General features: G+C 36.9%; 1 protein-coding gene across 1 annotated transcript in view; it reads right to left on the bottom strand.

The window, feature by feature from the left end:
• Positions 1–3113: 3113 nt before the first annotated feature.
• Positions 3114–27003, bottom strand: part of C9 (complement C9) — a 48962-nt gene continuing 25072 nt past the window's right edge. Inside the window, exons 6-11 of the mRNA XM_081826050.1 lie at positions 25499–25765; positions 21258–21498; positions 18431–18556; positions 16535–16713; positions 8030–8255; positions 3114–3670 (exon numbers count right to left, since the gene is read on the bottom strand). Of these exons, the coding sequence (XP_081682176.1) occupies positions 8031–8255; positions 16535–16713; positions 18431–18556; positions 21258–21498; positions 25499–25765 (1038 nt within the window). The 3' untranslated portion in view covers positions 3114–3670; position 8030. The remainder of the gene's footprint in view (positions 3671–8029; positions 8256–16534; positions 16714–18430; positions 18557–21257; positions 21499–25498; positions 25766–27003) is intronic.

Genomic DNA, 27003 nt, shown 5'->3' on the forward strand with positions numbered 1-27003 from the left:
GAAGCAACTCAAGTGTCCAGTAACAGAGAAATGGACAAATAAAATGTGATATATATAAATGTGATATATATATCTTGAATATATAAATATAACATCAATATATATATTTCATTGCTTTTTAAGGCTGAATAACATTGTATATTGTATATAGGGAAATTCTGATATATGCTGGAAGATATTCACTAAATGAAATAGATGCAAAAGGACAAATGTTCTATGATTCCATTTATATAAGGAACCTAAAATAGTCAAATTCAGAGACAAAAGTAGAATAGTGGTTATCAGGGCTGGGGAAGTAGGGAATGGAGAGTTATTTTTTACTAGGTGCAGAATTTCAGTTTGGTATGATTAAAAAGTTCTGTGATGGGTAGTAGTGATGGTTGCACAACAATATAAATGTACTTAATGCCACTGAACTGTACACTTAAAAATGGTTAAGATGAGGGCACCTGGGTGGATCAGACAATTAAACATCTGCCTCTTGATTTCGGCTCGGGTCATGATCTCAGGGTTGTGGGACCAAGCCCTGAGTTGGGCTCCACACTCAGTGCGGAGTCTGCTTGAGATTCTCTCTTCCTCTCCCTCTGCCCCTCCCCTGCGCCCTCTCTACAAAAAAAAAAAAAAAAATTTGTTAAAATGGTACTTTGTCACAATAAAAAAAATAACTCCTCTAAAAAATGTCACTGAACCCACTATTTAGAGGAAAGTACTAAGCCATTCTGCCATAAAACATTATTTTCAGTTTTTAGATTTTATCTTTTTGGCTTTTTTAAATGTCACAAATATTAGAGTCATATTCAGAAGGATTTATATCAATAGCTTTGCATAATAACAATAGTAACAGCTACTGTTTATTGTTTGTCTACAAAGGCCAAAGTCATTAAATACATTATATCGATAAATCAACACAAAAATTCTATGAAGGGAATATTATCACCCCTGGGCATATCTTAGGGCTTGGGGGTTTAGTAACTTGTCTCTTGTTAAAAAGCCACATCACTCCCTTACCTTGAATCATTTCACTGCTCTTAGCATGGTAGTGGTAATGAATATGAGGTGGGGGTGGAGCGGTTGGGGGGAGTTGGAGGTGAGCAGAGAGATCGATGTTTGTCCTGTGAAGTCGTTATGTAAGTGTGCTTGTGTGTGATTGAGGAGAGAATACTTTTATTTATTTTTTTTTAAATAAACCTAAGGTGAGCCTAGTTTCTTATCCACCACTTTGGGTTATTTTCATAAATAACTGTTGGGAAATGAACTCAAGAGTGCTATTGTGAGCTGTTGTATGCAGCGTCCCCTTGCATATACCAGCCAAAGGGCCCTGGGGAGACAGTGGTGTAAAGCCAGGGTAAGGATGCCAACCCACACCTCAAACATTTATTAGTTGCCAGGTATACGATGCTATCTACCAGGTGATCAGTAGAATGAATAAGCTACTTGAGTTTGGAGTATAAAAAGGGAAAACCTTAGCAATTCACCAAAGCTTCTCTTCCCATTAGGCCCAAGAGAATATGAATGCCCATCCAGCTTTTCGGGGTCCTCTTTATAATGGCTAGGGCTCAGGGTAATCATCAGAATGTATGGCCTGAGACAGAGGACTGTTTTCCCCACGTGTTTCTTTCCTTGAGTTTGTGGTGTGCCTCCCTCAGAGAGCATGCGGGGGTGGGGATATACCGTGCCCCAACTGCCTGGACCGAGCTACCCCTTTCCTTCTCAGGAGTCTGCTTTCTCACAACCACAGGCCAGGCTGAGCCAGGTAAGGCCTGGCAGTCCGGAGGTCTTCATCTCCCCCAATTTCTCCTGATTCTTCCTCAGTTTAGATTTAGAGATGTTCTTCTAGGAGCTGATCCCTGTTGGGCAATTTCTGGTGTCTCAGTGGTGCACCCTGCTGGAAATGCTCTACCAGATACATCACTTGGGAAGGGAAGTTGGAGGATCTGGCGGTCAACAGCGAATCTGCACCTTTCCCTCCATTTCCAGTAGAAGGGGTTCTGACAAATCATTAAGCTGACCATAGGGAGTCAGGTTGAGGCTCAGCTTTTTTCTTGTTTGACGTTATAATTCAAAAGAGTGCAAGGAATTTTCAGTTTTTACTATGATAAGTCCCCTTAGTCCAGGTGCTCTACAGCAGAGACTCTCTCAACAGTGAATTTTCTAAGAGCTGAGTTCAGTATTTGCATGCATTTAACAGATCTGAATTCTTTTTGATTCACCCAGGTTTCTGGGGGCAGGGAACAGGAATTCTTTTGAGATCCCAGGGCTACTTTCATATCCTAAAGGACCAGGCCGGCACTTCTATGTTTAGAGCTCCATCTCCGTATCACACCTAACATATTAAAATGCGTTCCATGTCCAATAACATTTTTCTTTGTTGTTTAAAAAAGAACTTGAAAATTGTCGTTAAATATTTTGCTTTCAAATTGTTTGCAAATAAATAATTTGCTGTGATCTTTCAGTAATTATGTGCATTCTGAATTTGTGTGAAGTGAGAAAAATGAACAAATTTATTTATAAATGCAGGAAATGTTTCTTAACAATAACAATTAATGGAGTTGACATGATAATATTGTTTATGTTTATTAAACATTTATTAATTTTGATTTTACATTTTTTCCTTTGGTATTTTGAGTCTTTTTTTTAGGGGAAGTCTCAGACCTTTTCAAAAGCTTTGAGGCCTTAAGTATCACACTATTTAATGGATAAAATCATACAGTCACTTCCCTTAATCACTTTCTTTTTTTTTTTAAGATTTTATTTATTTATTTGACAGAGAGAGAGAGCACAAACAGGGGGAGCGGCAGGCAAAGGGAGAGGGAGAAGCGGGCTTCCTGTTGAGCAGGGAGCCCAATGTGGGGCTCCATCTGGGATCATGACCTGAGCTAAAGGCAGATGCTTAAACAACTGAGCCACCCAGGCACCCCCTTTAATCACTTTCTTATGTGGGTAGCCTTACCTCATAAGACTGGGTATTAAGCTGGACCATATGAAATTGCTGGTTATTTGTTTTTTTTGTGTTTGTGTTTGTGTGTGTGTGTGGTTTTTTTTTTTTTTTTTGTAAAATATGACTGAATAGAGGCGATTTCACATGATTTAACCTAATTGTTTTTTGTTACAAATACAATACATTTATTCCTTTGGAAACAGAGTTAAACTGGAGAGGTAAGACTAACAAGAGCAGAGTGCTATGCATGGAGTAGGCACTCAGTAGGTATTTGCTGAATGAATGCATGCAGGTACCAATGAATGACCCAACAAGAAGCAACAACATACACAAGAATGAAATTGCATGTTATGGACTTGGGGTAATGAAACTGGTGGAATATATTAATCATACAAAGCACTTTGGCAATTACTTTTAAAACCAACATTCTCTTTTTAATTTAATTTTGTTTGTTAACAAGAGACTGGCATTGCCTATGGGAGAAAGCATAGTGTACTGCCTACTGCTCATTCAGGAATAAAAAAATGGAAACACATAGGAGTTTAAGGAGGAAAAGAAGCCTTGTGGATCTGAGAGCGGAGATTTCAGAGGTCAATAGGATGTTCATGTTGCTTTTCATTTGGCAACAAGAACTGTCTCCAAGGGCAGGATCCTTAATTGGAAAGTCTTGGTTTTTAGTTTTGTTTGATCCCAAGGAAGTCAACAGCTTAATTGTTTTTTTGGCTGGAAATCCTAGAGAAAACAAAGGATTATCAAATCTTAATGATTTAATAAGACTTCAACTTTGGGTCCATCCATCCATCTATTTATTTATCCCCTTATTCTATTGCATCATTATGTACCAGATACTCTCTAGGGGCTGGGAACAGAATGGGGTTTAGGATACAAGAGACACATTTCCAAACTAGAGGGATATTCTCTTGTGTAGAAAGATGAAATGTCATTAGTTCTGGAAAAGCAGAGGGAAAAGTGCTCAGGAAGCATAGACAGAGAACTGATTCATGGAGAAATTGGAGAAGATTTCACTGAAGAGATGTTAATTGTTCTGGGTCCAGAAGGAAGGTTTTCCATGATTAGAGTAACCAAAGAATGAGAAAAGGGGAGGGGGAGGAGGAGAAGAGGAAAAGAAAAAAAAAAAAAAAGAATCATGCCCCAGGAAGGATCCACCACAAAGGTTTTGGTTTAACTGGCATGGATGGACATCTGTTTTGTTTTTCTTTTTGGCCTTTTTAAAGAAGCTAACCAGGTAATCTAGAGAGCATTAGGTTGAGAAACACTGGTGTGGAAGGAGTAGAAACACACAAGGGGAATAAAGGAGAGGGGGCTTGGATTGGTTGAAGGAGGAGAAAGTTGGAGAGCATTCTACTTTAAGTAAATAGTATGTTAAAAAAGGTGATGTTTAAGGTTTTCAATCTCATGATGGGGGCATGTCCAATCTAAATGGGACATTGGAACTGAACATTTTGCAGAAAATTGGATGTCTGGAAGAGATTCCTTGAGAGAAAGATTCAGCAAGAAAGATTTCATCAAGAAAGATTTCTGGTGGACCATCCTGAGTCAGGTGTGAAAAGTCAACCAGAAGATACTAGCGTCCTTAAAGTTACTATGCAGATAGGTGGAGGGAACTTGATCTTCATTATCCATGAAACACAAAATGTGGAAACTGAACCAAGAAATTTACATTAAAAAACTGGTGCAAAATGAATGAAAACAACAGGACCTCTCAAGAAACAAATTAACCCTTAGAATACTCAGAGTAACAGGATTCCCACAGGAAACAATTTCCCCTGAGGATTAAGCCTGTAATAAGAAATTACTAAGTACACAGAAAAAAATGCCATGAGAATGAGTTAGTACCCTTAATAGACAAAACAATTGCAGTGCAGAAAATATATATTGGGGAGCAAATTAAGAGAGACTCCCAAATGAACATGTTTCATATATTCAAAGAGATAAAAGTAGGAAAATAGTACAGTAGGCTAGGATTAATTAAAAATAGATTAAGGTCTTGAACGTAAGATCTGAAACCATAAAGCTCTTAGAAGAAAACAGGTAGTAAACTCCTTGAACCAGGTCTTAGCAATGACTTTTTGAATCTGACACCAAAAGCAAAAGCAAAAAAAGTAAAAATAAACAAGTGGGACTACATCAAACTCAAAAGCTTCTACACAGCAAAGGAAATCATCAAAAAATGAAAAGGCAACCTACCGAATGGGACAAAATATTTGCAAACCATAGATCTAATAAGTGGCTAATATGCAAAATATATAAAGAACTCATACAACTCAATAGCAAACAAATAATTTGATTAAAGAATGGGCAGAAGATCTGAATAGACATTTCTCAAAAAAAGATGTACAGATGGTCAATAGGTACATGAAAGATGCTCAACATCACTAATCATCAGAAAAATGCAAATCACAACCACAATGAGATATCACCTCACACCTGTTAGAATAGCTATTATCAAAAAGACAAGAAATAACAAGTGTTAGTGAGGATGTGACAAGAAATAACAAGTGTTAGTGAACCCATGTGCACTATTGGTGGGAATGTAAATTGGGGCAGCGGCTATGGAAAATGTTATGGAGGTTCCTAAAAAAAATAAAAGAATAGAACTACTATATGATCCTCCAATTCCACTTCTGGGTATTTAGCTGAAGAAAATGAAAACACTAACTCAAAAAGATATATGTACCCCTATGTTTACTGCAGCATTTTTTACAATAGCCAAGACAGGAAGCAACCTAAGAGTCCATCAATGGATAAATGGATAAAGAAACTGTGGTATATACACACAATGGAATATTCAGCCACAAAAAAGAATGACATATATGGACCTTAAGGGCATCGTGCTAAATGAAATAAATCATACAGAGAAAGAGAAATACTGTATGATCTCTCTTATATGTGGAATCTAAAAAAACAGAAAAACAAACAAAACACAAAACTCATATAGATACAGAGAATAGATGGTGGTTGTGAGAGGTGGGGGTGGGGTGGGAGAAATGGGTGAACTGTTTTTGGTTTAGTTTAAATAAATTGAATAATTAATAATAAATAAATAAGAAAGAAAGATCTTTAAGATTTATTATAAGTGATAAAAGCCAGATGGATCAATGTATATACTTTACTACCAATGGGTAAAGAACAAAAATGAGGAAGGAAGGATATCTCTCTCTCTCTCTCTCTTTCTCTCTCTCTATCTATCTATCTATCTATCATATATCTATCTAAATATATGTGTTTTTTTCTTATTTGCCTGCATATAAAAAAGAAGATGTGGAAATAGGCATCAATGATAATAATACCAAATAGTTTTTGAACTCTTTCCCCAAATTCAAGTTAGTCTTTTACATGTGTTACCTTACTGCAGGTTCATGAGTCCCAAGCACCTTCGGTCTAGTTTTTGTTTTTAATTAAAGCAAACACATAAAAATCATGTTTTAGGTAACTGACCCTGCTACTGTGGCCATATCCATTTGGCACAAAAATCAGCACCTTGGCAAAAGTCCTCTATATACAAAACAGACATAAGGAAGACCAGGAGTTTACGCTATCGTTAGAAACTCCTCCTGTTTTAGGAACACTATGTACTGGATGATGGAATAAGACTCAATTGACCCAATCAGACTCTGTAGCAGATAGCATTCCCTTGGAAATAGACTCTGAGGATCTGAGTTTGTATGCAGCGTATTTATTAGTGTTTGTTCTTGGGAAAAAATCTGTGAGGAGTGTGGAAAGCAAAATTAGGAATAAGGGGAAGCTCAATTGTGCTGTTCTTGCAACAGAGGCTTCAGCAAATCACATGGGGAGCTGTGAAGCTAGGTGGTGCTTCAGAGGGCTTGTTCATCAAATACCAACCACACTGACCAGTTATCAGATACAAGCCTCCCTCAGGCTGGGAGCATAACCTGGGGTGTGGTGGCTTCCTTGTTACAGGGCGATTCCTGAAGAGAATTGTTGTGTGAAATGTCAGCAGGTAACACTCCTAGGAGGTGGGGGGATGGGTCCTTGGTGCTGAAGGGAGATCTGGGCTGTGCACCATGACATCCCCTACAGGGTCTTAGGGAATTTTGAATGCAGGAGGCATTGGGAAAAGATAGAAGCAGTAGAAGCAGAGGGGATAAAGGACGTGACGAACGGAGTCATGACAGTGGTAGCGTCATTATAGTATTAACAACAAGGTAATTAGGTTGCTACAACAGTTTTTGAACACCTTGAGAGGGTTTGTATGTTTAACAAGGATAAATGATATTTCAGATCTTCATAAATGCCATCGGAAATTGTGGAGACTGTTGTTATTATCCCTATCTGTTTCCTGCAATCTGAAAAAGTGAACCTAAAAGACATAGGTCTTAGGGATTCAACTTTGAAGTGCATCTTATTCAAGGGTATTTATAAGAACATGTGAAGAAAACATTCTCGGGAAAATATATAAAAATTTTAGAGAGATTAGGAATTTTGCTTACTTGCTTAAAAAAATTACAGTTGACCCTTGAACAACGTGGGGGTGAGGGGCACTGACCCCTGCAGAGTTGAAAATCTGTGTAGAACTTTTGACTCCGCTAAAACTTAACTACTAATAGCCTCCTCTTGCCTAGAAGCCTTAGTTGATTATATATATATATATAATATAATAACAATAATAACAATATAGTTGATTAACACATATTTTGTATGTTAAAAGTGTTATATAGTGTATTCTTACAATAAAGTAAGCTAGAGAAAAGAAAATGTTATTAAGAAAATAATAAGGAAGAGAAACTACATTTACAATACTACTGTAAAAAATTCACATCTAAGTGGACCCATGCAGTTCAAACCCATGTTGTTCAGGGGTCAATCATTACAATTAAAAAATTTTTTTCATAGTTCTGTTTAAATGCAGAGGTAGAAGATATAAAATTGCATGCTCAATGATATATAAAATCTGATTTGTCCATTTTCATTATTCATTCAGTTTTTCTCCTCTCTTTACATTGATAATCTAGAAGTTTCATACAAATTAGTTCAAGAGATAATTTTCAAATTAAATAACCTCAAAATGCACAGTTTTGTCCCTAATAATATATCATAAGTTGTTCTCACCTTAAGTTTTTCGTTTACTGGTTTCACAGGCAATCCCCGTAAATGTGATGGGGCAGGAACACAGACATTCTCCCTCCAGCAGAATCACGGTACCTCCATTTTGGCATGGGTCACATTTTCTCGCACTGAATTCATTGAGGTAATCTTCAATGGCATTTTCCAAATTTTGTTTCTTTAGATGTGCGTCTTTTATTTTAACTGGAACCAGATTATATATAGGAGATAGCTACAAGAAAGCAAACCATTTAATTTCAGGACTTTTTCTACTGATGGAGCTTGTGCAATACCATTCATTGGATTAGTTGTTTATCAATTCATTAATTCAACAAAGGCTTATTTAATGACTGGTATTGGCAGATACAATGTTAGCTTTTAAGACTAGTAGTGATCAAAACAAGGCATGATCTCTGTGATCATGGAGATCACATTACAGAGATAAGAAGACTGATACTAAAATAATCAGATTGGGGTGCCTGGGTGGCTCAGTTGGTTGAGCCTCTGACTCAGTTTCGGCTCAGGCCATAATCTCATGTGTCATGAGATGGAACCCGGAGTAGGGCTCCATGCTCAGTGGAGAGTCTGAGATTCTCCCTCTCCCTCTGCCCCTCCCCCCACTCTCTCTCTCAAATAAATAAACAAATCTAAAAAAAAAAAAAGACTATAGTAGTGACCAAAACTAGGCATGATGTCTGTGATCATGGAGATCACATTATGGAAGTAAGAAGACAGATATTAAAATAATCATACAGATAAAATTAAAATGGAAACTATGGTAGGTGCTATATGGGATGGGTACACATGTTTTAAAAATGCACAACTATGGATTTAAACTTTTCTCAGGATCATGTATTAACATTATTTTTTGAATTGTTTTTGCTGACTTTTCCGCTCCTCTTCTCTTCCAGCAGCTAGCCAGGTGCTCGATATCTCTTGCTGGAGTGGGGGTTGGTGTGCAAGACCAAGATCAGAAAGCCCCTAAAGGCAAATTCTTTACTGACCTTCTCCCCCACACCCCCCAAAAAGCCTGAACTCACTGAGAAAGTTTTGCAGGGAGAAGAAGTGTAAGAAGAATGCCACTGAGGGAGGAGTTTCTTCCAGAATTAGTACGTCTCTTAAGTAGCAAGAAACCATAACTAGATCTCTGGCAGCTATTTTAGGAAGTAGCAGGATCTGTGGCGTGCCCCTAGGGAAGCTAGGTCCATATCAAGGTCCATATCAAGGACCACGGATCCAGTGAGCATGTGAGTTTGAACAATGAGGTTACCACCACCATGGACTAAGTATTTATACATATCATACTCCCAATTCCCAACAGACGTTCTTGTATTAAGTTGAGCAACAAGGAAAGATCTCCCTGAAACCCATCTGACACATGAATAAAGGATGAATTTTCTAGCAGTATGAAGGTATCTCAATGTCAAACTTAGACTTAAAGAAAATGAAGTAAAATGATTTATTCTGCACACTTAAATTCCTGGAGTAAGATACATAGTTGTTACAACTGATGCAGGGAAGCTTGGAAAGGCTTCCCTGAGAAAATGACCCTTAAGTTGAGATTTGAGGGCCAGAAAGAAGAATATTCCAGTCATAGAGAATTCAAAAAGTTCTTATGGTGTATAAACCATAACATATATTGAAAGTGTGTATCATGTGTCTATATAAGAGCTATTTGAGTAAATAGGTCATTAGGAATTGAGACCCTTGAGCGGCAGAGCACTTTGAAACAGGAGGCCACAAAATTTAAAAGAAATTGGAATCCAAAGACTCAAGAAAGAGGAGATAAAAAAATATACCACAAATTCCTGCATAAGAGTAATGATGGATTAAACAATGTCAACTGATTTTTTTTTCCTCTGAGGACAATGACAAAAGCTGAACAAATAAACCAAAATTAAAAATCTGCTTGAAGGGGCACCTGGGTGGCTCAGTCGTTAAGCATCTGCCTTTGGCTCAGGTCATGATCCCAGGGTCCTGGGATGGAGCCCCGCATCGGACTCCCTGCTCAGCGGGAAGCCTTCTTCTCCCTCTCCCACTCCCCCTGCTTGTGTTCCCTCTCTTGCTATGTCTCTCTCTGTCAAATAAATAAATAAAATCTTTAAAAAAAAAATCTGCTTGAAGGCCCTGGAGAACTAACGAGGTAAAACTTATTAGGCTAAGATCTGGGAGGCGCTGGAAATGCAGTGAGGTGAGCCTAGTGTTTTTGGGCCACAGTCCCCTTGACACATTTCCTAATTTGGAAACAAGCAGCAGAGGGGCTGAGGTAAAGGAGCACAAATTACTGGGCTGGGGAAAGAAGGTTGGTATTCAGGGACAGCAAAGGAAAACAAGCCATGCTTTGGGTTGGGACACAAAAGACTACAGCCCCAGAAGTAAGAGGGAATTGGAAGTGGGGTAGCTCTGGCAAAGACTGCAGTCTGGTTTGCATTAGAATAATCTTGGGGGTGCCTGGGTGGCTCAGTCGGTTAAGCATCTGACTCTTGATTTGGACTCAGGTCTTGATCTCAGGGTTGTGAGTTCAAGCCCCTCATTGGGCTCCACGCTGGGCCTGGAGCCTACTTAAAAAATAAAAATAAGTTAGAAAAAGCCCCCAACAGTCTTGAATCATTGTAACCCCAGAAACATTCCAGATATAAATACATATTTTCTTTGGAGGAAAATAAAATCATCCCAGGCCTCAAGCTATTCCTAGAACAATTTTTAAAGTATAGTATCCAGCCCCCAATAAAAATAAGAGTAGGTACACAGGGAAACAAGGCAACATGAATGAGAACCAGTAGGAATGCTAGAAACTAGAAGCAGAGCTGGGAGGATGCCACGATTTGACTGACCAGACTTTTAAAGAACTATGTTTACATGAGCAGGGGGATAAAAGAAGAGATCAACAATTTTAGCAGGAAACTGGAAATTATCTTTTAAAACAGAAGATTTGGAAAAAATAAACAAATAGAACTATTATACCTAGATATTATAATATTCCAGTTAGTGGACTGGGTACATAGCAGCTATGATACAACGAAGCAGTTAATGAACCGGAATATAGGTCAGGAGAAAATGCTGACAAGGAACCATAAAGAGATAGGATTGGGAAATACAAAAAGAGGGTAAGAAAACATAAAAGACAGAGTGAGAAAGTGAAAGATCCATATAATTTGAGTCCCAGAAGGAGAGAATATTTAAGAAGCAGTATTTGAAGAACTAGTGGCTGAGAAGAAAACAAGCCTGTGAAAGACAAGAAGGTACCCTGGGAATGAGAAGCGAGGTTACAATTTTTTCGTTTCACACCTAGGCCTAGCAGAGTAAAATTGCCAAAAAACAAAGGCAATGGAGTAAATCTGAAAATCATTTTTTTTCTTAGATTTTATTTTTAAATCATCTCTCCACCCAACATGGGGTTCAAACCCACAACCCAGAGATCAAGTGTGCATGCTCTACCAACTGAGCTAGCCAGGAGCCCCAAATCTTCAAATCATCTCAGTAAACAGCCATAGTACTTTGAAAGTAGACTGATATTTGACTTTAATAGATACAATCAATAATATAAATTGTTCTAGAACAATGAGATATTCATAGGAGATTTTTTTAAAAGATGACCTTGAAACTTCTATCACTCATAAAAAAAATCTAGATTGATTGTAGATCAAAAAGTAAAAGCAAAACAATAAATCTTGAAGTAAGGAAAGATTTTAAATAAGACACAACAGTACTAACTATAATGGAAAGAAATACATGTTTGAATACATCAAAATAAAAAAAAAATCAACATTATAATTCCTGACATGATGTACTGAAAAGGACACAACATCACTTCCGTGGCATTCTCGCCAAAATGCATAACTTTGGTCTTCTCTAAGCCTAAATTGAGAGACATTTGACATAATAGATGGCCAAAACCTATCAAAACATGTCAAGGTCATGAAAGACGAGAAAAGTCTGAGAAACTGTCCCAGGATGGAGGAAACTAAGGGGACATGAGAACTAATTGCATTGTGAGATTTTGATTGGATCTTGGAACAGAAAAAGGATATTAGGGGAAAAACTGGTGAAAATTAAATAAGGTCTGTGGGTTAGACAATGTTGCTTTTCTGATTTTGATCAACTGTATGATGGTTATGTAAGTTGTTAACATTCGGGGCTGCTGGTTTATAGGGTGTATGTGAACTCTGTTCAATTTTTGTAGTTTTACTGTCTGCACTATTTATGCAATTTTACAGTAAGTCTAAAATTATTTCAAAATAAAAACTGAACGAGAGAACATCTGTTATAAAAAAAGTATCATAAAGGGTGAAAATCCTCAGGTGAAAGAAAACATTTATAATACTTTTAAGTTAGAATAGGTTCATATCCAAAATATACCAAGAACTTCCACAGTCCACACAAATGTTCACCAGCACACACTGTTTTATGAGTTAGTATATAAGATTTAGATTTCAACGATGTCCTATTTATTTGGAAGAAAGTAGCCTCTTACCCACGTTGCCACATTGGCACGAACGGCATAAGCATGTGATGGAGTTATTGTGATTTTTAGGAAAAGAAGTTCATCTTGTTTTACCCTTCAAAAGAAAGTCAAGGCCAGATAATCTAAGATACAGGAATAGAGGGTCATGGAGAAACTACAGTGTGGATGAAATGCATAAACAGTGTTCCAAGAGATAAAGACGAAGGTCATTTAGTGACCGCGGTCTGAGAGGAGCCTCAAACCCTGGAGACAAAAGTCCCACAAGAAGACATAGAACAATTAAAATGTACTTCGGGAAGTGTTCCTGAAGAGCCACATCTTTTTCTGATGAACTTTAGCTCTTTGCTAATTAAGAAAACAGTTCTAATTTTTCTCCTATCCTAGCTAACTCTATCTTTCTACCATTTGTAGATATATTTTCAGTGGATGTAATCTGTCACGAAACTTGCCAACATACAAATAAATGGAAATATAATTTAATATGAAGTACATTGAGGTTTCTCACAGGCTTCCAAACTAATTAAACTATGTGCCAAATCCAGTTTGTTGATAGAAGGAGTGTTATTTTCATCCCTATACAAGAGAGTTCAGAATGATTTTTGCCATGTCTTTATAACTGTCATGACTACAGAACAGAGCACTGGTACTCCAGCTCTTTAAAATACTTATGCTCTTTAACATCCGGTGCATCACTGCTAAGAGTTGCACAATATAACAAAAATGGTAGGTAAATAGTTCATTATGTCTCAAGTTGATCCAGAAAGAGCTTAATATAGCTTGACACGTAGGTACATAAAGTTGGTTGAGGGAAATGAGAAAGGGAGAACAGAGGATGGAAAAGGCAAGATGAAGGCAAAAAGCAAAACAAAATTCATGCCAGGAGGACCCCCCCCACTGGCATGAGTTGGGTCACAAATTTGGGTATATTTTCTAGTGCATTGAGTAAGACAACTGATTGTAATGGTCACATGCCTGTAAGAAATATTTACATGATTCCCAAGAGAAACAAAATGATCCTTAAAACTGAGATTAAAGAGTAGTATCTCCTGTGAGTTCTCATCAAGGAGACATTAGTATTATGTAACATCCTTTTAGTAAATAAATCAGTGAGTTACATAACTTTGGTTTTTAAAATGCCAAAATGGAACTTCACAGGAAGCCAACTTGCTCTACGCTAGCTATACTGATCTCTGCTGCTTTGCTCTAGAGGAAATAATACACTTTAGATATCTCAGGCCATCATTAATAAATGTAATTTCCTCAGCTGACGTTTTGATAACTAGTTTGTAGCAATAAGCTTAAGAAGAAACCAAGTTCAGCTAGTCTGTTGAGCTGAAATGTAGAAATGTTGTGTTAACATTCAGGCAAGCTGGAAATAGAATTAATATACTTTCATGAAAACTGAAGCTCTGACAAAAGTTAATACTGAAGGAGAGGCCCTATCTCTGCATGAAGAAGGGTGGAGGAAAAATTCTTGGGCTGGGTTAACACATTCCTCAAGAAGAGGTTTGGGGTCTGCTAAAGCATGCAGGCAAAGCAAGAATCAGAGCCACAAGGTTATTTTTATTTTTATTTTTATGTTTCATAGTTTTTATTTTATTTTATTTTTTCTTAGTTACTTTAGCATGGAAAAATATGTTATGCTATGTTATGTTGTGTTATGTTGTATATAATAACTGTCTTACTTAGAAAATCTCTGTAAAATTCTTTAGAGTGATATAACTTCCTAGTGTTTTCTCCAAGATAAGCTATTTGTAACATAAATACCTAGATAATTGATTTAATTTGCTCAGAGGATTAAACATAAACCAGTTAATAGTTTCGTGTAGGTGGGGAGAGATTTCACCAATTCTTTAAATAATTAAATAGAAGCGTTAACTATTTTAATATTAAGACCATCCCTGGTGTTTGAACATGTCATCCATAGATAAGAGAATGCTTCAACTTACCAAAGAATTAATTAGTGATTATAGATTGTTTAATTACCTCATGGAATAGCTTCTAAACCAGAAAAACACTTCTACTGGATTTATAAAATCAAAATAAGTTGCAATCTATTTTGAGGTCAAACCAGACTATATATCATATTCTTTAGGGATTTAAAAGTCACACAAAGTCAATAAAACACATAGTATTCTACTATTTTCTGCACTTCTATAAGAAGATACATTTTTAAAAGTGGTCCCTGGGTGACTTACTGTAGTTGTCATTTTCTTAGGTAGAACATTCATATGAAAAGCCCAGGCTTCCAATATGTAAAGAAAGAAACTTATACAGGTAGTTTAGATGGACTGCCTACTAATCTAAAAATCTGGAGATCAATAGTTGCCCTTGAAGATAAGATAAACTATATTTTGCATCCAGCCAGTGGGACTGTCCAAACAGAGTTGATTAAAGTCTTTGAATAGTTCTGGCAAATCTAGTAGTAAATCTTAGGCAGATGTTTTATTTACTTGAGATTTTTTAAATTGGCTCTAGATTATGGTAGATGATGATTAAGACCTTCTCAGAGAACAATCTTGGATCTCTACAAGGACAGCTGAACTTCCTTTGTCGGGATGAGAAGACAAGCCAGTTTAAGTATCCATGTGGATATAAACATCTTTCTAAATGAATTCTTTTTTATTTAAGATTTTCTGACATAGATTTATTTTTACTGAGTTCAAAATAATGAATTTAAATGTGATTTAAACATAATAAAATAAAAGGGTACCTTTTTTGGGGGTGGGTACCTGGGTGGCTCAGTCGGTTAAGCATCTGCCTTTGGCTCAGGTCATGACCCCAGAGTCCTGGGATGGAGCCCCACATCAGACTCCCTGCTCAGTGGAGCCTACTTCTCCTTCTGCCACTCTCCCTCCTCATGCTTTCTCTCTCTCTCTCTCAAATAAATAAATAAAATCTTAAAAAAAAAAAAGACTTGAATTTCGTATATAGACACGCTAATTTGGCCAACTTTTTTTCCCTGTTTGTCCTACTTTTGGGACAAAATATTTGAAGTTTCATAGATATGTTAGCATATCTATAAATGGCTAGATTTCTATGACTTAAAGGGAAAGTAGATTACAATTTTCCAGTTTCTTAGTTCTGCCCTCATATAAATGTGATGGTTTTGGTAGCTTCACTCACTCTTTAAAGACAACAAAAGGGGGTGAAGGAATAAAAATTTCCAATAGCCTTTATTGGATAGTCCTATCAAACTATGATAGGACTTTTGATAGGACTATTCAAACTAGACTAGTCCTATCAAAATCCCAAATGACTGTAACTCAAGTTAATCAAACTGAAGTCGAGGGTCATCAAAGATAAATCTGACCCAAGGGAGAATTGTGAAACCTACAGGGAAAATTGAAACCTATAAAAGGAAGTAGGAAAGCAAATAAGGAATAAAGGAAAACACATACCCTTTCTAGTAAGTTTGGGGAGAGAGTGATGGGGCTAAATGAGACTAGCATTTATATCTTTACAATTACAATGCAGTTTGTTTCTCCTGGAAATAAGGACTAATGGGTTTATAAACTGAAGACTATAATCAAGATACAAAAAAGAAAGAATTTCTGGACCCTAAGAACTGCTCACCCTTGGTCTTATTTTCTGAGACCTTATGAACTTCCCTTTCATGAAGGCGCTTCATGATTCTCCTGTGTTGGAAGTGGTGCTATGATGCCCCCTGAAAGCAAGGGACAACCAGGGGCAGATGGAAGAGAACTGACAATTCTTGGGCACCAATTTTGTGCCAGTCTGTGCGAGAGGCTCTATGCAAACAATGCTACCGAATCCTCAAAATAAACATGAAGCCCTGGAGAGTGTAGGGTTGCAGAGGTCAGAGAACTTTACACGTTCAGAGGACAGAGATCAGAACTCAGCCTGGGTTGGTGTGAGGCCACAGGTCATGCCTCTCCTCTCTGTCCTGCTTCTTTCCGGGGATGAGATAGCGGTGCGTTGGAATGCTCACATCTCTTTCAGATGAAGTTAACTTCATCTGAACCCACAGTTACATTGAATAAGAAAATGTAAAAATCTCCTATTTGAAAATAAACATTCCTTACTTTTTGGTTTATGAGCACTGGAGCATCATTTAAGGAAGTGGCCCAATTTACAAAGTCAGTCATATCAACCGTCTTGGCTCCTTTGAGAAGCTTCTCTTTCAGTTGATATGCATATTTTTGGGTCCCTCCTCTTATGAGTGAAATAACGTCATCTATGATGCCATCACGACTGATGTTTACTGAGAAGAGAAAGAGGATATAAGTGAAGCATTTATAGTTCTGTGACATTTGATTAATATTTATTGAACCCTTTCATAAAGTATCATCTAGTATATTTACTGAATTTTATTTATGTAATTTTTTTTACCCCAAATCTCCAAGACCAATTTTTATGGGTAGCCAATGGAAGACTTTAATTGTCTTAAAAAAATAAAAACAATATGACAATTGAGATACATTGATGATTCCAAGTTCATCACTTATGCACATGCACACATGACTTTGGGCTACACTATACATTTTTTGTTTCAGACTTACCTTCATAATTACATTTTATATAGGTTTGTTTTAAACTATTTTAATATTATGAAAAATCAAAGCATATAAAAAAGAATCAGGTGAAAAGCAAAATTCTTTCCATCCCACATTCCTACTTATCTCTCTCCTTCAATCTCTCCAGACTAAACCACCTTTAACAAAATTTGTGAATCTTACAGAGTTGTAAATTTTTCAAACTGGAAAGGAATTTTAAGGAGTTTTTGTTTATCATTTTTCATTTTTATAAATGAGAAAACTGAGACTCAGACAGGTGGAGTGACTAGCCCAAGACTAGCTTAAGGGGTAAATATTGAAATTAGGACATTTTATGGCAAGTTCAGTTTTCCTTGCACTTCATCAATGGTTTCCAATCATGGCCACACGTTAGCGGTTGGTATGCTTTTAAAAATATCAGGCTTTTTTCTGTCTGCCTCCCCACTATCATTTGATTCTTTAGAGGTGAGCCTCAACCATTTGTATGTCTGAAAATACTCTCAGATTAGATTAGAGTAAAAATTGAGAACTCCAGAACTACCTCATGCTTGTAAATCTGCTAAATATTACCAACACAAGCAACATTTTTACCAAAGATATTTATATTCTTAAAAAGGTTATGCACTGATTGAATGTAAAGGATGAATTGGGATTTCTTTTCCCCCCAGTTTTATTGAGATATATTGACACACTGTAAAAGTTTAAGGTGTACAGCTTAATGACTTGACATACACATATATTGCAAAATGATTACCACAATAAGTTTAGTAAACATGCATCACCTCATAGAGTTTACAAAAACTTTATTTTTTCCTGGGATGAAAAATTTTAGTATCTACTCTCTTAATTACTTTCAAACATATCACATGGTACTGTTAACTAGTCATCTTGTTGTATATTACATCCCCAGTATTTATTTATCTCATAACTGGAAGTTTGTACCTTTTGACTCATTAGATGAAGGTGGTTTGGGGGTTTTGAGTCAGGTGGAAGGCTGAGTTAGTGGAATGGTTTTGGTCTTCTCCTTTCTTAAAGGTCACACAGGGTCCTGCCACTAGCCTATTCGGAAGCTGTGTTAAAATTGGGGAGAAAAAAGGAGATCTTTCTTGAAGACATTTCTCTACCATTGGCCTTCTACCATTGCCATGATAAATATGAAATCTACAATGACCATGGCATAAAAGCCTTTCCCAGAGCTGCATGCTGTGTGACCTGTACAACGGTGATTCCAATGAATACATGTCCATGGGTTACTTGTGTTTATAATGGTTTGGAAACCACTATAAAGATAAAATAATTTTGAAGCACTCTAAGTTTTTTTTTTAAATAAAGAAGATAGACAATAAGGAGAGTTTACAGTGATAGAGCACTGCTCATTGACAATGCCCCTCCTTTTTTTTAAGGAGTGAGTTAGGTTATACTTACCAGTTCCACCTTCACCCCTCTTTAAGCAATCATTTTTATTAATTTCTCCCTCGACTTCAAGTCCAGCTTTCAGAGAAACATCCAGATTAAACCCGAGGCATCTCTGTACATCCCTTAGTTCAACACCTGTTTAATGTATTTAGTTGAAAATTGTTAAATAACGTTTATCAACATCACAGATAAATTCCAATTTTGCTATTTTGTAAGAACTGTACTTACTGGGATTCCTAGACATTATTACTGAGCTCAAATGCAAGGTCATATCGGCCCTGATTTGTCCTTATGTTAGAATCTAGTGGCCTCCTTTTGAATTTGCTTGTCAACTTAATACCAAAGGACATATAAATTTGCTCCTTGTTTGAAAGGGACATAAGTCAGAATAGGGCAGTTATAGTAAAGTCCTTTACCTCTAATAACATGGCAGGGAGACATTGACATCTAACATATATTGAATACTTATCATATACACAACATCGTTCTAAGCATTTTGTATGCATTAATTTAATCCTCACATTGGTCTTTTGAGGTAGGTTCTATTATTGTCCTCATTTTACAGATAAGGATATGGAATGGCAGAGCAGATAAGTAATCTGCCAGTGGAATTCAGCAATTAGCCAAGTTAGTATTTGAACCAGAGTTGTCTGGTTGTTAAGCATTTCTCTGTATTGACTTCATAATTTGGTCGTGGGATGCATCAACATCTCTTGATCCTCTTTGGAAGACTCTGTTCATTATTAAGGTAGCTAGTTATTGCTTTGAGCAGATGGCTTATATAGATGACAATTTTGTTTTGGTCCTATGAATGCTACTTAGTAGATAGCAGTCTCAGAAGCTGACTCACTGTGGTGTGTGGATGCCACAGTTCCTAGGAAGAAAAATCCTAATATTTAATTCAAGCATATAATTTATTATCTATTCAGAAGAGAGAATAATAATTTTATTTTAAGGGTAAACTGCCTCAGTTCATTGACCATGTCGGTTTTTGCTCTTATTTATCTTTCAGATCATACACACACACATGCCAAAATGCTTTATGAAAAAGGAAAGGGAGAAGTTAAGTTAAACCCAGGGTTTCATGGTGGAATTTAGAAGTAGGGATCTGGGGTATTCAGGCATTCATTTATTCAACGAATATTTTTTGCGTACCCACAACTAGTGAGAACTTGAGAAATATCAGGTGGCTTTCCCCATGAGAAAGGGAGAGGGAGGATAAAAATGGAAGACCATGCTAGAAATCCAGAATACTAGATTTCCAACCGTAACCTAAGAAGCATAAAGACTTTGATTCTGAAGATGGGGATGAAAATACCTAAGTGATCCCAGTGAACTTAGCTTCTCTACCTCTACTGTGGACCTTTCACGTTCAGAAAGGGTCTGGACATCCCAAATCTAGGTGGAGGACATGGCTTGGTCTTTAGGTATTGCCAATGAAGAAGTGAGAAAGATGACTTCCCTCTCAAAGATACCAGAACTGACCTAATGATCCTTGTCTACTAAGGCCAGATGCTAAGTAAATTTAAGTGGGTAGGTCTGAGTTATCCAAGATTAAAAATTTTAGCCCATGGAGCTTTTTCACCAAAGCAACTCTTAGCCTGAAGTGTTCCTTGTGTTTTGATCATCCTTGTTGAGCCTTTCTCTTCTGATTTTCAGGTTACTCAAGACATAGTCCTCGTGTGCCCCTCGCCCATATGATATCTATCAAAATAGCCTACCAGGCAGGACTCATGAGACTTCATCATTCTATACATAGCCCTGTAGGGCAGTATAAGCCAAATAACCTCATATTCCTCTTCCCCTGGCAGTGTTTCTCCCTGCTCAAGACTGAGGCATCAAGAGCAATTTGTTCTGGCCAGGTCATATTTGTTTTGTCTATATAGTGCTTACCAACTATGGGGGCAATGTCAGACTTCAAGTTCATAGCCATATCCCATTCTTCACTTGACACAGATAGAAGCTACAGGGAAGGAGCCATAGAAAAGGTTTTTGCCAACACTTCCCTCCCTAAGAGACACACTGAAGAACGCTGAGGGCAGAGAAAGGAGATATGTTGGTGCCTATCTCCTCTTTAAGGAATATTATAACTAGAAATAATGACTCACAAAGTAAATAATTAAAATTGATTAACACAGTCACTTTGCATCTACTTTATTCTTAAAAGGCTTAGATAAAGCTGTTAGGCCAGTATGGTAACCATGTAGTACATAGGCTTTTCCTGTACGTGTGGCAGACATTGATGATCCACCATGATCTTCTTTCCACGTTCCAAGTGTGGTCAGAAATCTACTCAACATGGACCCAATTCAACTACCACCCTATGATTAGACTTGTCATAAGATGAGGTAAAACTGATTTTTCTACCCTTGTTTTAAGACACCAGACTTATACAATCTTAACATTACTTTCTTCCTCCTCCCTAAAGAAAATAGAGAACAATATTTTCCTTCCAATACTGAAGAATCCTTTGGAAGATAATTGTCATACATATAATTGGACCAGCTTATTGATTAAGAAATAGATTATGTAAATTATGTCTCTTGTACTTTTTTCACCTTTTAAATAGTATGTCACTAGAAGCAGCATCACCAACTGATATTAAATTACAGTACAATTTTGTGCATTTCTCAATAATGCATGACCAAGTCATCTTGTTTGAGGTAGAAGTCAATTTGCTGTCTGATAGGGTTTTAGATGCCAAAGGGCAGGGAGAGAGTTCTGTCAAAGAAGCAGGACTTTATTTTAAAACCTTTAACCATTGAAAGAGATCAGCAATAGGAATAATGATTGGCTAAAACAACATCAGAAGTTAGAACTCTATTTCCAGGTATACCTTTCTCTTTCATGGATGCTTTATCCAAAACATATATTAGTTCATAGAATCCTCCTAGAGACCCAGAGCTACTGTAGTGGGTTCCATAGGTTTCCAAAAATGCAAAATATTCCCCCTTTGCATAGGTAGTCGGCAGAGCTTTTATATCATCCAAGAAAGTTGTTGTCAGCATGACATCCCGACTTCTCATCACAAATCTCCCCAGATGAATTATTCCTTTCACATGCAGAAACACTTTTTCCTTGATTGTAGAACAGAAGAAAAAAAATATGAGTTTCATAACCACTATTTTAAATTTAAAAATCACAAAATTTAAAAATTACAAAAAAATCACAAAATTTAGAACTTCCCCAGGCAACAAATGTTTTAGCAGTGACCCTAGATGACCACTTTAACCCAGTAGGATGGCAAACTCAAAATGTGGTTAGTCCCAACTGTTGAAGAAGATGGGCAGCAATCGGAACTCTCAGCACTGCTGGTGGGAATGTGCAATGGCCTAATCACTGTGGAGAACTGCTTGACAATTTCTTGTAAAAGTAAACCCACATCTACCCTGTGGTCAACAATTCCACCTCTACATAGTTACCTACGATCAGTGACAAAATAGTCCACAAAAAGATCCATACGAGACTTTTAGAGCAACGTTAGTCAGAAGAGCTTAAAACTGGAAACCACTCAAATGTCCAGAAATAGAAGAACTGATCAACAAATTGTGGTATGTTCACAAAAAGTACTACTAGTTAGCAATAAAAAGGAACAAACTACTGATACACGCAACAACATAAATACATCTCAAAAATATTATGCTGAGTGAAAAGAGTCAGACACAAAAGAGTATGTACTGTATGATTTCATTTACATGAAGTTCTAGACCAGGTGAAATTAAGCTATGGTCAGAGAAATCTGAAAAGTGGTTGCCTCTCAGGCAGTAGGGGATTGACTGAAAAGGGCATGAGGGAATTTTCTTGAGGCGATGGAAATGTTCTATGTCTTGTTTGACAAGGTGGTCACACAGGTGGATACAAAAGTCAAAACTCATGGAACTACAGGCTTAAAATATTTGCTATTTGCATTATCACTTGTAAGTTATACCCCACCAAGTTGACTGTAAAATGTTGACAATGGAAGGAAATGTAGACATTCTATATGCAGCCCAATCTTCTCATTTTGCAGATGAGGACACTCTGATCCAAAGGTATCAAGTTATTTGCTCCAAATCACAAAAATAGTCTTTGGCAGTGATTGGAACTACAATCCTAGGTCTCAAGTCTCCCTGCTCCTTCCTCTATGTCCTTTCAATTTTTTATAACAAAGATAGGATAAACAACATTTTAAGAAATGCAAGCTAAATGAGTGAATAGTTAAGCATTCCTAGGGATGATGGCTCAAATTTCCAGGAGAAAACTGAGGCAGTGACAAAGAACTATGTGTTTCGATGCCACAGACTATCCCAGTCAAAACTAAACTACAATGGACACCTATGATTTGTAGACGGTTCGTTTAAGTTTCTCTTGCTATAGTAGTGGTTAACACATGTTGATTGCATAGAAGTTGAAAACATTTTATTATTTTTTAAAAGTATATGTTGGTGTATATGAACATCACACCAAACTTTCTGTGTTTCAGAAGCACAACTGTTCACATTGTATGGCTTCAAGTGATGGTCAGTGATTCAGTCTTCAACAATGAATTTGCCTTCTGATGACTTGCATAATAATTCTCAGTGGAGTCTCAAGGATGCACAAAACATATTTGGACTCCTCATTGTTGCTAAAATTAAGAGGTATAACTTGTCAGAGAGACGTTAACATTCTTTGGCTCAACTTATTTCAGAGGTAGATCTTAGATCATTTCCATCCAAATACAAAGTTGTTCCTTCCATCTTAGATAATAAAAACAAAATCTCTCGGCCTCACTTGTCTAATCATTTGCTACCAATTTCTTTGCCTTCATTAGAAGCAAAATTCCTTTAAAAAAATTTCTATACTGGCTGTTTTCAATTCCTGTCTTTCTATTTTCTCTTAAATCTAATTCAGTCATGCAGCTCTCCTTACTACTTCAGTAAAACTTCTCTTGTCAAGGTCACCAATGACCTTCACAATGCTAAAGCCAGCAGCTGTTACTTCTTAGTCCTTCTTCTTTGAAATATTCGCACATTTGACACAGTTCATTACTCCTTTCTCCTTGATACGGGTTCTTTTCTTCTAGGACAGTTCTCAAACTGTAAAGTGTGGACAAATCACCCATAGAGTCTTGTTAAAATGTAATTCTAATTCAATAGGTCTGGGTTAGAGGCTGAGGTGTTAGCTTCCCGGTGATGCTAATGTTGCTGATCCATGGACCACACTTTGAGTAGTGAGGTTCTAGGGCATTAGATTTGCCACGTCTTGCTGTCCTCTGCTGGTTCTTCCTCTTTTGCCAGACCTCTTTCTATTGAAGTTCCTTGAGTTTAGTCTTGGATCTTCTCTTTTCTATTTACATTAACTCTTGGTGGTCACACGAAATCCTATGACTGTAAGCACCATCTATATATGAACAACTCCCAAACTTATAGCTCAATCCCAGATCTTTTTGTCAAACTCCAGACTTATAACACCAACTTCCTACTTAACATCTCCAAATGAATGTCTAACAGACATCTCAAACTTAATCTGACTAAAACTGAACTATTGTTTTTATTCTCTCAACCTGCTCTACCGAAAGTTTTCTCTATCTCAGTTAGTAGCAACTCCATCCTTCCAGTTGTTTAGACCTTAGACTCATGCTTGACTCTATACCTGCTCCATCCATCTGCACACACCTGGATTCCTGCAATAGTTTTCAACAAACCTTTTTACTTTTGCTCTTCACTCTCATAATTTCTTCTCATTTAAAATATACTAGCATATGCCAATCTTCTATTCAAAAAGTTCTACTGACTTCTCATGTCACTCAGAGAAAAAGCTAAACTCAGAACAGGCTGTGAGGCCCTTCATGATCTGGTTCAGGATAAACTTTCTAACCCGTTCTCCTGGTTCACTTGGCCCAATGGGCAGATATGTTCCCACCTTAGAGACTTGTCTCTAACAGTTCCTTCTGCCAGGTACATCATCCCAACTATGACTATTTGGCTGTTTCTTCTCCTTCAAATCTTCGTTCAGATTTCATTTCCTTTATGAAGTCTACCCTGGACTTTCTTTTTAATATTGCCACTTGCCCAGCACTCCTGATTTCTCTTGTGTTATTCTACTTTTTGCTTTATTCCATAGCACTTATCACTTTCTAAATACTATATCTCTCACTCTTTTGCTATTACGTTTATTTTTTCTATCTCTCCCTGCTGAACTTTCAGCTCCATGAGGCAGCAATCTTTTTTAGTTTGGTTCACAAATGTATTCTAAGCCCCTGGAACAGTGCCTGGCCACATAAGAAATCCACATTAAATATTTGTTGTATGATTTAAAGGATTTTCCAACTGCATCGTATGGATGGGTATGCATATTAATATAGAGACAAGGTACAGAGCCATACAAAACAATTGTATGATTAGGCATAACATAAGTACTAAGTGTGAATTATTATTATTTTTAAAGGAGGAGAGGGTATCTAAACAGGTGACTGTGTTATCAGAAAAGGAAGAATGAACATTTTACCAGCATCATACTGATTACAGAAAGTGTTTCCTATATTTCAAAGGTGATGAAACAAAATTCTAAATGTGGATTAAATATTAAAAAACAAACACATTTTCAAAGCCTTAAATTAAAGGTGTGATTACAAAGTAAGCAGACCAATGTCATATGCAATGTGTACAATTTCATGGCACCTACTTTAGAGACGCTTTCCAGTAAGTAAATAGTCATCAGTGTAAGACATTGCAATGAATTACCAAATTCCTCAGTCTGATGCTTCATTGTCATTCTGAAGATGGTATAAATTCAACAGTCTATTACCACAATCTCAGTCTAAAAGTATGTTCCGAATTCTTAATATGCTTGTTCTCTGTTTATCACCACCAAATATCTCGCCCCCTCATATACTGCAGATCCCATGGCCCCTTCTTCAGTTAGCATTCTTCTTCCTCACCTCCTAGCTACATATTTGGGGATTTGTTGAGTATTATTTTTTCTCTCTCTCTCCAGTGAACTCTATCTGCTCCAAACACTTAAACTTAAAAGAGTTTAAAACTCTTTTAAGTTTAAGTGTTTGGTTAGTTTGAAAAATATCCCATTATATCTTCTATATTAAGTATTTGGTCTTACCTTTTTAGAAGAATGTGACAAGAACAGTTGGTAAGTTTCATTTTTGGAATATGTAAATCGAAATTTACCCTCAGCATTTGTAAGACTCAAGTGTTTTTTGCCAGGAGTTTCTTTAAGTGTGCTTTTAGACTTTTCAATTGCTTCAGTAGGTGTGAGTTTTAAAGTTATATCTGCATTAAAATTTGATGTCTTCTCTTGGACAATTCTTTTGAATGCCTCCATCTGTTCTTCATAATGTTCAGTTCTGAAATTTTTATCGGCTTTTGTCTAAAAGAGAACGATGAAACGCTGTGAAAAACAACATGCAAAAAACCCACCCCAAATAAACACAGATGAAAGAAAAATCAAGCAATTTATTTGAAAGGTATTTGAGCAAAGGAGTTAAGAGTGAAACACTGAAGTGACATCGCTGGGCTCTGATACAGACTCCATGACTCTGAGGACAGGACACAGTAATCTCTCTCTGTGTCTGATTCCTAGTCTATGAAAAAGAGATGCTCACCATACATAGCCCAAAGGCTGTTAAGAGATAATGCAATGAGATAATGCATATGAAGGGCTTAGAACATAACAAACTTTCAAGTGTTAATATGTTAATAATTAAAGAGCAATTTGCATAACAGATGCACAATATACTTCCATTTGTGTAAAAAAAGAAAGGAAGAAAGAAATGATAAAGCCAACACTGACTGAAGGCTTCTGGGCCAGCACTGCTTTGAATATTTTACGCATGTTAATTAATTTAAGCAGAAAGGTTAAGACAAGGTCTGCACTCTGAACCTTTACACTCTCCTGCCCGTTAATACATACATACATAAATAAATAAATAATAAAAAACTAAAAAAAAAGACTAGGAAAGCAAGCAAGCGAAGAAAGGTTTTTATGTGCACAGAAAATTACCAGAAAAATCGACAAAGCAAAGTGTTTGCCCTTGAGAAGGGGAACTGTGAAATGGAAATCTGGAGTGGGAGCTGGCTTATATTTCCTTGAATAATCTTCTGCGATGTTCAGACTTTTTGACTTTTTTTTTTTTTACCACTTTCACGTTTGCATGGGGAAAAAAAAAACCCTGAACTAAACAACCTAGTTAAAAATTAAAAATACTAAACTTTCAATTAAAGAATTCTTAACCACAAAACCAAAAGACAAACAACAGAATGGGAGAAGATATTTGCAAATGACATATCAGATAAAGGGCTAGTATCCAAAATCTATTAAGAACTTCTTAAACTCAACACCCAAAGAACAAATGATCCAATCAAGAAATGGGCAGAAGACACGAACAGACGTTTTTCCAAAGAAGACATCCAAATGGCCAACAGACACATGAAAAAGTGCTCAACATCGCTCGGCATCAGGGAAATCCAAATCAAAACCTCAGTGAGATACCACCTCACACCAGTCAGAATGGCTAAAATTAACAAGTCAGAAAATGACAGATGTTGGCAGGGATGCGGAGAAAGGGGAACCCTCCTACACTGTTAGTGGGAATGCAAGCTGGTGCA

Source organism: Leptonychotes weddellii, chromosome 7, assembly GCF_054177405.1.
Source record: "Leptonychotes weddellii isolate Sample4059 chromosome 7, ASM5417740v2, whole genome shotgun sequence".
NCBI classification, from domain to species: domain Eukaryota; kingdom Metazoa; phylum Chordata; class Mammalia; order Carnivora; family Phocidae; genus Leptonychotes; species Leptonychotes weddellii.